Source organism: Siniperca chuatsi, linkage group LG13 (genome assembly GCF_020085105.1).
Source record: "Siniperca chuatsi isolate FFG_IHB_CAS linkage group LG13, ASM2008510v1, whole genome shotgun sequence".
Classification (NCBI taxonomy): Eukaryota; Metazoa; Chordata; class Actinopteri; order Centrarchiformes; family Sinipercidae; genus Siniperca; species Siniperca chuatsi.
This window is the reverse complement of record NC_058054.1, coordinates 14,923,146-14,934,535: the sequence shown is the minus strand read 5'-3', so window position 1 is coordinate 14,934,535 and position 11,390 is coordinate 14,923,146. Positions and strand designations below refer to the sequence as shown.

General features: G+C 38.9%; 1 protein-coding gene and 1 long non-coding RNA gene across 3 annotated transcripts; one reads left to right on the top strand and one right to left on the bottom strand.

Moving 5' to 3' along the window:
- Nucleotides 1–766: 766 nt before the first annotated feature.
- On the bottom strand, nt 767–2,226 carry LOC122886365. Its single transcript, XR_006380335.1, has 3 exons — nt 1,609–2,226; nt 1,260–1,297; nt 767–1,061 (listed from the first exon to the last, which is right to left on the bottom strand). It is a non-coding gene; the product is annotated as an uncharacterized LOC122886365 (long non-coding RNA).
- A 3,658-nt stretch (nt 2,227–5,884) lies between these two features.
- On the top strand, nt 5,885–9,459 carry elovl1a (ELOVL fatty acid elongase 1a). Of its 2 annotated transcripts, none has more exons than XM_044218435.1 (8): nt 5,885–6,229; nt 7,014–7,109; nt 7,338–7,528; nt 7,644–7,724; nt 7,904–7,960; nt 8,072–8,177; nt 8,450–8,589; nt 8,708–9,459. In XM_044218435.1, the coding sequence occupies exons 2-8, from the start codon at nt 7,046–7,048 to the stop codon at nt 9,014–9,016; spliced, it is 948 nt and encodes a 315-aa protein (XP_044074370.1). In that variant the 5' UTR covers nt 5,885–6,229; nt 7,014–7,045; the 3' UTR covers nt 9,017–9,459. The 2 variants fall into 2 exon arrangements, with proteins under 2 accessions (XP_044074370.1, XP_044074371.1); XM_044218436.1 differs by lacking the exon at nt 5,885–6,229 and adding an exon at nt 6,546–6,720.
- The last annotated feature ends 1,931 nt before the right edge of the window (nt 9,460–11,390 follow it).

Genomic DNA, 11,390 nt, shown 5'->3' with positions numbered 1-11,390 from the left:
TGATTAATTTTTGGCACAGATTTGGATCCAGGATTTTTTATACGAGATTTAATATTACGAGATGGTGAAAATATTCAAAGACGCCCTATTTTCTCATGAACTACTGCATTAGCCAACATGAAAAACCTCTGGCACATATATTCCATCATCAAGTGTATTTTGAGACCCAGACCCAAATGAAAAATACAGAGCAGATTAAAAACATCTACACATTTTCTATCATTATCTTTCTATTGAGAAATAAAGTTTAGGGTTAACACCGACCATAAACTGCAACATCCTCGGACCGAGAACTTTTGTTGCATCTCTCTCCCTCATTTCCTTTCATCTCTCTACTGTCTCTACACAAAGTATAAATAATAAAAAAAAAAAAGGTATACAAAAATACTTTAAAAATTACTAAATAAAGTCTGAGGCCTGTGCAGCCTCTGCTCATCTAGTTCAACATAGTTTAAACATAATTCTTTTATGTTAAGCTTTAAAGGATAATGAAGCCATTCCTCACCTGTGCAAACTGTCAAAACTTTAAATAGAAAACAAGGGCAAACTGAAAGAAATCAAAGAACAAACTGTAACGTGGCCACTTCATCTTACTTGAGCTATCCTCATAAGTGCACAAGGAAATAATGATCATGGCCTTAAATGTGCATACGTGTTGCTATAAGATGTGATTTTGCCCCTTGAAGTTTCTTATTTAACTAATGTTTGTTCAGGTTTCTCTTACTAAGACAGAGAAGCACCAAAGACACCTCAGCGGCGCGCGCATTTGAGGGAGAGAGGTTGAGTTCGGTTTTGGACCATCCCAGTCCATTCTGGTTGAGTCTGGACAGTATGTAGTCTCTGCACAAGGCTTTAGACTGGGACACCAGCTCCTTCTCAGTCAACGACCAGTCAAACACATCTAGGACCTCTGCGGCAAACACAGAAGACCGCCGCAGGACCTCCATGTCCTCCTGCAGGGGATCTGGTTCAGAGAGCGTCTGACCTCTTCGGATCAGCTGTGTCTCAGCGTGTCCTCTCTTTATCCCAGAGGAAGTTTAACAGCGAGGACGATGTGGCAGCTGTGAGGAAAGAAAGCCCTTATTTAGAGGCAGCTAGAGATCATTAAAAGCCACAAATGACTTTGTATTGAAATGCTTCTGTCAGACAGGAGAGAGAGACAAAGACACTTTTAATCAACACACTTGCCAAAAAGGTAAAGCAGCTTTGAGTGATTAAATTAACAATCATTGCAGTTCCTGCTGTTACTACATACTTACATTTACAAGGACGGTGGGTATAAACAGACATCCAGAATCTAAATCAGACCAGAAAATTACATAAGAATATGGTGGAGGCGTTATTGTTGTGAGTCACACGGTGGGACAGTCAAGATATTGCTACATTTCTTGGATTATGCAACAACCAAGTTGATACCACAAAATGACAAGGAAATATTTTGCTGCTGGGGCAGCCACAGCCATATCTTGATTCGATAGAAAATGCATAAAGCATCCGGTTTTCAGTGTAACCTGATAAAGAGTAGATAATCTAAGGTAGCCTACATGTTAGAATATGGATATATTAACAATTATAGGTTGCTGCACGCAGAGAACAATGCACGCTTACCGTCAACGTTGCGTCCACATTGAGATGTCCCCTCCAATTAACCAATCAGAAAACCTTTCAGTGTGTGTGTTTGTGTGTGTGTCTGTAGCGTTTCCCACCAAAAGAGCCCAGACGGCGCGAGGAAACAGCTCGTCTACTCTCAAAAGAAACAGTTTCAGACTAATGAGGAACCACTGGGCGAAGTTTTATTTCAGGTCTGATTTCCAAGAGAGCTCGTGGTCCGGTCACTTGCTTCGCCGAAAAGCGCCACAGTCTGAGCCGAGTGACGCAGCCAGAGGACGCCTACCTGTTGTTCCAAGTTCCCATTGGAGCTCAATGGACGCGTTGGTTTTATAATCAGGAAAGGCCCGGAGGGGGAGTTTGACGCCTGCCTCTCAGCCACTAAACGAGACAAACCTCACTACGGCGGATAGAGGGATACAAATCAACTGCATCTGTATAATTCATTCACAAATCTGGGCGGATTGATTTGATATAATCGTTTTCTTCGTTTGTTTCCACTCCTGTGCGTAAAAGACAGAAGCTTTAAATTTACAGGACTCGAGTCAGGTTTCAAACATTTCACACTGATGCGATCTCTCATGTGAGTAATTAAAATGGGGTTTCACCGTACAGCTGGTCTCCTGCCAGAGTTGATGTGAGTGTCGCCCTTGTAATCCCGTTTGGAGCAGATAAATATAGCTGTCCTGCCAACAGCACTGAGACTAAATGTATTGGCCTTTATGTTGTTCCTTGTATAAAGCAGTGTTATTGTATCGTTACATTTTTTTATTTAATCAAAATAAAGTTACATCCACTGGATCTGATTTCAAACAAAGACAACAAGGTCAGTCAGAGGAGAGAGTACCTGATTAAGGACCCCTTCCAGGTAACAAATAAGTTAATTTATCAGTTAATTTGTGTTACCTGCCATTTTAACGACAAGCAAAAACCTAATTCACATTTTTATCTTTCAAACTGTGACAAAATATCAGCGTTTGACCAAATACAACAAGCAGAACCAAAATGATCACAGTTATTTATTGGCGGAAATAGTTTTACTTTTAATATTAATTACGTTATCCTATTATTACCTACATCTATTATTTGGCTTTTTCTAGTTGACTGTTTGGCCGCTGAGTGTCGCTGTTACTCACTTTCTGTAGAGGTAAACCTCCAGGGGAGTTCAAGCAAAAAAAAATAATAATAATAAAAGAAGGCGATTAACTTTTCTGAGGTGATGTGGTCATTTCTTCGAGACTAGTTTGTCTCCTGGGACATATTCAGCCCCACAGCAACATATAAATGCAACACAATGACATTTGCAGGTAGTGTTGGTGATTATTAACTTTACTTTTTACTATATTCTATAGTCTGATCCTTGTCATCAATATTACAGTGATAGGATTCCCACAGATCATGAAAAACAGAAACTAATTAATCTTAAGTTTTAATGCTTTCATGTTATTAAGAGTGGAACATTTGCTTTTTCATGACCTTTTAGTCTCATAAGCTTGTCCAGAAAGCTACAACAGGATGAAATTCTTGTTCTTGGCCAAATGTTCAGCATACATACTGTAATTAATTCAGTTCAAAGTTAATCCTTCCTGGCTGAAAACACACCAGTAATCTGTCTCTTTTATTATTATTAAAGTATTAACCTCAATCTGCCTACTTGTCCAAACCCAGGTGAATCATTGTGGCTTATACTAAAAATAATAGACATGATCATTAGACACTGTGAATAAAATCACTGAGGTTAAACCTGCGATCTCTAGGTTGTTGTTTTTTTTTTTTTTTTGATAGTCCATCAATTAATAAGATGGCAGTTAGGCCTATACCTGTTGATATTTCTCCATAAAATCCACACACAACTATAAATATAGGCTTCATTAAGTCCAGAATTAATGAGTCAATATATATTTCAAGTGTCAAATTCTTGAGCAAAGTTGAAGAACAAAATATCAAAACTCAAAACAGTCATGTTGCTAAAAGGAGATGTTGGTGTTTCTGTAATTAGCATGTTAGTGGGAGAGTTCTGTTCAAAGGAAAGTGTGGCTATAAAAGAAATCCTCACCCCCTTTTTGAGTCAGTATTTACATTCATTTGTTCAATGATAAACCTGAACTTTCAAATATGAACACAGTTCACTGTTTCTAGGTTGTCAGATCCAGAGTGTATAACAGGCTTTAGTCAAGGAGTAATTGTTTTACAAGAACTGAATGAAACATAGCCATGTTGCAAACTATAATACTATATTATGAAATACAATACGTAGCTCATTAGACACCACTGCTTACCACACATGGCTCATTTAGTCTCATGACAAATGACACAAAGAGTGATCAAGTACCAGATTCCAAAAATGTCAGTGTCACTGAAAAATGAATTTATGAGCTTTGGTGACCGTGTGACTCTTGTGTTAGGCCATCTTAAGTGCTATTTCATGAACTACTACACTGAGAAATGCATGTCCACATTTGTGTTTATTGAGTCCATTCATTCATTTTCAGCAGCCAAGCTCGGCCTTTCACATCCAGAGGCATCTATCCTGTCTAATTCTTCACAATTTGCTAATTGAGGACGACTGGTATGTCTCGAGGACGCTGTCTAGTCTCTGGTTATGCTGCTGGGCAGAGAACTATGGTCCACGGACGATGTGATGTTGTTTTGTTGTTTGTTAGTTTCTATGTGATAAATTAGGACAAAACCTAGACTTAAGTCAATGGCAAACAGTCACAAGACTAAGAAGAACAGGGAGTATGTTGTAGCGTGTAGTAATATGTCAGCTATGAGAAGCAGCTGACCGTGTGGTTGCAGACAATGACACCAACTCTCTCATTCAATCAGGGCCAAAAACATGTCAATGTGCAAAACAATGACACGTTTTAGTCATGCTTTGTTCTTTTCTACACATTGTTAGTGGACAAACAGTGGCAATATTTGGCAGGATTGGATTCAGTTTAGTATATCGAGGCTTTATCATTTTGCCAACCAGTTATGGATGGCCTAACTGTTACTATCCATATCCTTGGCTGCATTTGATGACACTGCCAGCTTTGCAAGAAATGCTTCAGTGCAGCGTCTCCTTTGAAGAAACATTTGTGTAAACAGCTGCATCCACCTCTTTAGAGATCAGTGGGTGAAACCTAACTGTTAAATATGTTAACAAGCTCAGTTTCTCCTCAGATTTTGGTGAACTAAGGTGACCAAGTGAGACTGAGAGCCACACCTTCAAGTGGCCATTTAGTTGTCAATGGTCAAGTTTTAGGCCTTCCCTGAAACAAGTACCACCAAGAATATGCGCTGTCAGAATATAAAAGTCTAAATTGCATGACATGCAAGCACAAAATGCAATCGCTGTTGTTTTCTTTTTCCAGAGAATTTACTCTCTAATGCAGGAATTTGTTTTAACGCTTAATATTAAACTTAAAAAGTTAAAACCACAGTGTGGCCCTGCATTTTTTTTTTTTTTTGAGTAAACAAAACTCTGTCACTTCTTCCTTCCTTTAGCTTTTTCAATGAAAATTCACCATGTCATGTTTGCATTGAGAATTTTGTGCATTAATCACACCTTGAATGATTTAATGTCTGCGGTTTTCATGCCTGCACTTCACTGAAGAGCCACCATGTGCTAAACTGTCAAACAATATGTAAACAGACAGTGATGATTCCTCCCTCTGTCCCTCTCTCTCGTGCACAGATTCTTTTCATTCCAACAACCTTTCATCCTAACATATGTGTGGAGGAGTACATTTCAAGCTTCGTCTAGGCCTCACGCCCATCATCGCCGGTGCTGGGGGAACAGGTAAAACCAGAGGCACAAGAGAGCTCGTCATATCAGCAAGGGTTGGACGGGAACCCAGCCTCTGTGCTACAACACAGGAAGGGATGGGCAATGCAAAATGTGATTCGTGAATGTATGAAATCTGATGTCACCTTTAGCCTCAGTCATGTTTGAGGAACATTTTTTTAAATATTTTAAGTGAACTGATCCAGGTTTTTTTTGATCATCTTTACTTTTAAACTATTCAGATATTATTCCTCTTTAACCTGGAACTTTTTTAGTCACTTATTGTTTCATATTGGTTTCATCTTTCACATAAAGTTCATTTTCTTTATCCTCATGTGCTCATTAATTGGTTTTTGCTGCCCAACAATGGAGCTCTGTGACCCCATCCCCTTCACCACCATTGATGGGACAGTCCAATCACAAACAGGCCAAGTGAGGATAGGAAGGTGGAGCTTAGCATTGAAACAGGGTGTGGTCCTGAAACTAGCAAGGTCTGTAGTAGTGCCCTGGGGTTTAAATTGAGTTGAATGATCCCAGTGCCATACTTATCATAGCTGGCCTCTCACTTTTACTCTCTTGCTTTCTCTCTCAGTCTTTCTCCATTTGTTACCTGTGAGACTTTCAGCCTCTTGTTGGATTTCTAGTTTTTTTTTTTTTAAATCATAGATATTTGAGCACAGCTGGAGGCTACCACTCACGGAATAGCTTTGTATGTATCTGGTTTTCACCTGATCCCTCTCACTGGTGTTGCTGATCTGTTGGATCTTCTGGACTGAGTGCTGGCTGCCCTAGCTGTGCAGCTGCTTTCCTGACAAACAGGAGTGAGTGCTGAGGACTTGTGCTCAGCGGGTGAGTCTTTCAACTATTTCAGCAGTTTCAGTAAAGTTTCTGTAAAAAAAAAAAAAAAAATCTTTTTAATGCATTGTGGTTAGACTGGTATCTTTTGCCAGATACAGCTTCCATTTCATAGTACAATAAGATTTCTCTGGAATAGGAAAACAAAACACTAATTATTTTGCTTTAAATAAAGTATGTTCCTTTGTTTGTTCTTTAGTTTTACACCCTGGAAATCCCTGATCAGCTCATATCTTGGTATCTCAGTTGGTTGGCTAGGCTGGTCATAAGGGCCAAGTTCTTTGCCTCACCTGTTTGACTTGCTCTGTTAGTCAGCAAGAGATTATTTCATTGTGTTTAGACTGACATCAGAACACCGATGTTTCACAATCCTTCATGAAACATTCATTGATTTATTTTTTATTTTGGTACTCAAGCATTGTTTTCTTTTTGACTTACTTAATAAAATAATGCTTTTCCTTTTTGAATGAAGCACACACCAAACAGTAAGGATTTTTAGCTTACATGCAACACTTTGGATTAGGCAGTGAAAGGAGCTCCTGGTACAGATTTCTCTGTGTATTTTTTTCAAAGGTTGTATATAAGGGCACTCAGGGGTGTTTGATGAGCCTGTGCAGCTGTCTCCTGTTTGTTCAGTCAGTGGGAAAGCAGGTGGACAGGTCGCTTTGTCGCTCACCTGCCCAACCAACCTCACTTTCAGCTCAGCTTCGTCTCCTAGTTTCTGACTCTTTGTCTTTTCTTATTTTATTTTATTTTATTTTTGTTGTTGTTGTTGCAGAGATTTAATAGGACAAGAAGCAAGCAGTCACCATGCTGCAAGAAGCTGTATCAAACATTTTAAAACTCCACAATTATCTACAGTATGAAAGAACTGGTAAGTGCCTTTGTCTCTGTTACAGATTTACACTTCAGCTTTGTTGAAATATGAACCAATAACTGGTGGTTGAATGGAATAATAAAATGTGTACATTTTTTTTGAAAAGGGCATTTTTGCATAAATTACCCCATGAATCTGCCCAAAACTGTATAAACTGCATTTAGTGTTGACCCTCCCAGATATGTGTGTATGACACGCTGAGATACTGTTTTTGTTCCCCCCCAGATGCCCGAATCAGAGACTACCCACTGATGCAGGGCCCCACACAGATGACCGCCATCCTGTTAGCCTATGTCTTCTTCTCACTTTATGTTGGACCTCGCCTGATGGCAAACCGCAAGCCCTTCCGTCTCAACACAGCCATGGTTGTCTACAACCTCAGCATGGTTTTACTGAACGCCTACATAGTATATGAGGTAAATAAAATGATTGACAAGTCGAGTTGTTTGCTGACTATAATCCCTATTTCTTCATAAACCAGAGTGCTTGTGGAATGTTAATAACAGTTGCTGATGTGTTTCTGACGCCTAGTTCTTGATGTCTGGATGGGCCACCACCTATACGTGGAGATGTGACCTTATTGACACCTCAGATAGCCCGCAGGCCTTTCGGGTAAGCCAGTAAATTGTTTAATTTACCACAGGAGAGGAGCTCTCACTGTCTGATTCACTTTATTGAACCCTGTTGCTGAAGTTTAGGTCAGGACTGTTCTGAAGGCTTGAGAAATGAAGATTAGTGTCCGCAGTGACATATTTGACATTGCAGAACTTTGCTTCTTTTCCTTCCCGCAGATGATTCGCGTGGCTTGGTTGTTTTATTTTTCAAAATTCATCGAACTCATTGACACAGTAAGGACGTTTTCTTCTTTCCTTTTATTTTATTTTTTTATACTGTCTGACCTTTTTTACGATATGTCTTTTGTGTATGTTAACTAAGCTTGGTCTCCTTTTTTATTTCAGGTATTCTTTGTGCTGAGGAAGAAACAAAGCCAGATCACATTTCTCCACATATTCCATCACTCCTTCATGCCCTGGACGTGGTGGTGGGGCGTCACCTTGACTCCTGGTGAGGTTTACTCGGCATAATATCAATGTAAAACACTACATACATACATACATACATACATACATACATACATACATACATACATACATACATACATAAACAAAGGATTTTAGCCCTAGACACGGCTTCAAATCATCTCAAATTTTGTACTTTGTCATTGTACTACTTTGCAGCCAAAGAAATTAAAGTATAAGGCCAAAACAATAGATTGGGGAGATCACTGTACAGTTGTATACAAATGAATCTTTTTTTTTTTTTTTCCCCCTCTCAAGCTGGAGGAATGGGCTCCTTCCATGCATTGGTAAATTCAACCGTCCACGTTATCATGTACTTCTACTACGGACTTTCTGCTGCAGGACCTCGCTTCCAGAAATACCTGTGGTGGAAGAAGTACATGACCGCCATCCAGCTTGTATGTTCCTGTTTTTAAACTATTTATTTATAATGAAATGACATATTTGATTTTACTGTGGATCTGGGTTAGAATTTGATTTTTAATAATAATCTGTCCTTTTCCTGTTGTTTTACAGACACAGTTTGTTCTGGTCTCCATTCACATCAGCCAGTACTACTTCATGGAAAAGTGTGACTACCAGGTTCCTCTTTGGATCCACCTCATTTGGATGTATGGCGTCTTCTTCTTCCTCCTCTTCTCCAACTTTTGGATGCAGGCCTACATCAAGGGCAAGCGGCTCCCTACCACAGAAGACAAGCCAAAACAGAACGGCTCAACCAGTGAACCCATCACTGTGGTTTCCAATGGGAAACACTTGGAGAATGGGAATGTACACCACCACACCAACGGAAAAATCCTCCTTGGCAAAGTAAAGGAAATCTAACTTGGTGACTCTGGAAATGAGGAGGCTCCATAGAGCTACCTTGAATGTGTCATTCATATCTAGAAGCATTTTGGAACAGATTTCAATATGCTACTTCTAAATTTCATAACTTCTATATAAGCCTTATTTTTCTTGTGCACACTTGTTGGGATATGAATGGCATATTGTGTTTGTTAGTTGTTGCAAAAACTGTGATGAACACTGTATGAAGATTGGTGCTCATTTTCTCACTGATAGTATTCAGGTTTGACCCGCACTACCTACTGTTCAGCTGGCATGATCCTTGTTGCTTGGGAGTATCGCACAGTTTCCACTGTAGGCTAGCACATATAAATAACTGCTTTAAAGTTTATGCCAAAACAAAGCTTTCATTGTAAATGTCAAATATTTTGTTTATTTTCTGTTTTTATTTATCTTTTGAAATAAAACACATTTTAGATAAAGGTCTGTGTTATTTGGAAAGCAGTTATGGTGTGCACTTTGTAAGAAACACACCACACCTCAATTTTTCTATTTTAAGAATTGTGGAAAAGAAATGTTATACTGTATATTACAGTATTGATGCATTTTGCATTTTTGCATAATTAGGTAGTGACATATGCACTGCTGTGCGTCTTCATCCATATTAATCCATTCTGAGTTTTTGCAACATTGTATATTCTATTCTTTCAGCACACAGTACATCAAGTTAATAGAAAGGAAAATGCTTTCTATTACATTAGAAATAAATAAATACGCTGTAGATGGCTGTTTCTGAATATCAGAATGTATATATTGATTGATAAACCTGCCAGTGTTTGTACTGTTGTTGTTGATTACATATGTGCACTGATGACTGTGGAAGGATGATCTAGTTTTGAAGCACTGCTTGCCTTTTTAAAATGGGATCTGATATTTGCCATGAAAAATACATGAGAAATGATGTTTAGGTGTCCAGGAGCCGTTTACATGTTACGATTAACATTCAAAATGTTCAATAAATTAACCTGTTTCTGACTGACACAGAAATAAAAACTCTAAATGTTTTGTAATTTTGTTTCCAAATGTTTCACAGAAAAAGTGAATAATCAAATTGATATTCTTACAATTTCCTACACAATGTGGGTCCAAAAATTCTAATAGAGGCCGAGTGAGAAGAATCAATGCTAAAACTGTGCACAGCCACACATGCACCTTTAGCTAAAAAGAAGAAGAAAAAAACAGGATAAACATAAATGAGCATGTGCAGTTGTTTATCCTCTTACTGCCAGCAAGACGCTGGTAAATGAGCTGTCATTCCAGAGGTTTTCAACCTTTTATGGTTTTTATTCAGATAAACTCGTTGGTAGTTATGTGCATGAATTAGGATCTGCAGCATAAATGCCTGTGGCTTGATTGTGACAGATCATCATGCACACAGACTAAAAAGATGTTTTATGCCCCATGTAATCCCAAAGCCACAGTCTTGACACAAGTTAACAGGCCTCATGTCCAGCAGATTATAGGGCAGTTGCTCTGTCACTGAGCTGTCCGACTAAACCAGAACTTGCAGGTGTTTAAAATGCAGCTGCGAGCTAAATTGGACCTTATTGCTTATTATACAGGAGCACGGGTTCAGCTGAACCAGGTGCCTGACCTGCCCAACGCAGGTGTGTCAGAGAGCCTCATCATCATGTAGCACCACTGGGAGTAGGCGTGTCTGATTGCTTCCCAGCATGCACTGAGGCAATTGTGTTCTGCAAAGTTTCCACTGTTCACATTCTTGTACAATTAATCAGTACGAGTGAATGCTATTACACTGACTGATGTTATGTGCACCATTTTTGTTGTCACCTTTAACAGCCTTCCTGATGACATCATGCAAAATTCACAATGCATGTGGTCACATCAGTGACTGACAATGAGAGAAACTGGCTCACAATCAGTTTATCCTTATCTGAAAACCTTACCTTGACAAAACAGGTTTCATGTCACATTACAACTTGCACCGGTGAGTTGGCTATCCCTACCAATAAATACCTTAATCTACTGAAGTGTAGTGCATTCACTTGAGAAATTAAATGTTTGCCCTGTTTTTATTCAGAAAAATGAGGCAGACATTGTGCTATATAAATATACATTTATATCTTAAGAAATGTGTCCTTATATTTAGGACTTATAACGCAAATTTGAGTTTAACCACATCTGCAGCAGATTTAAGCTAAACCTCAGAAGAAACTGTTACAGGAGTTTAGGCGATTTCTACAAAAATACACAAACCAGGTTCAGATTAAACCACAGCTTGAGAGACATTGACCCAGACAGCAGGGGTTTAAACCTTAAACCTCAGCTAAGATGACAGCCCCATTATTTTGGTGAGGAATAACACGTTTGCAGGATAAATGTGACCTTTATT

Coding starts and splice junctions, on each gene's coding strand:
- elovl1a (XM_044218435.1), top strand. CDS start 7,046: ATGCTGCAAGAAGCTGTATCAAACATTTTAAAACTCCACAATTATCTA. Junction 7,529..7,643: donor ACGCCTACATAGTATATGAG/GTAAATAAAATG, acceptor TCTGACGCCTAG/TTCTTGATGTCTGGATGGGC. Junction 7,725..7,903: donor ATAGCCCGCAGGCCTTTCGG/GTAAGCCAGTAA, acceptor TCCTTCCCGCAG/ATGATTCGCGTGGCTTGGTT.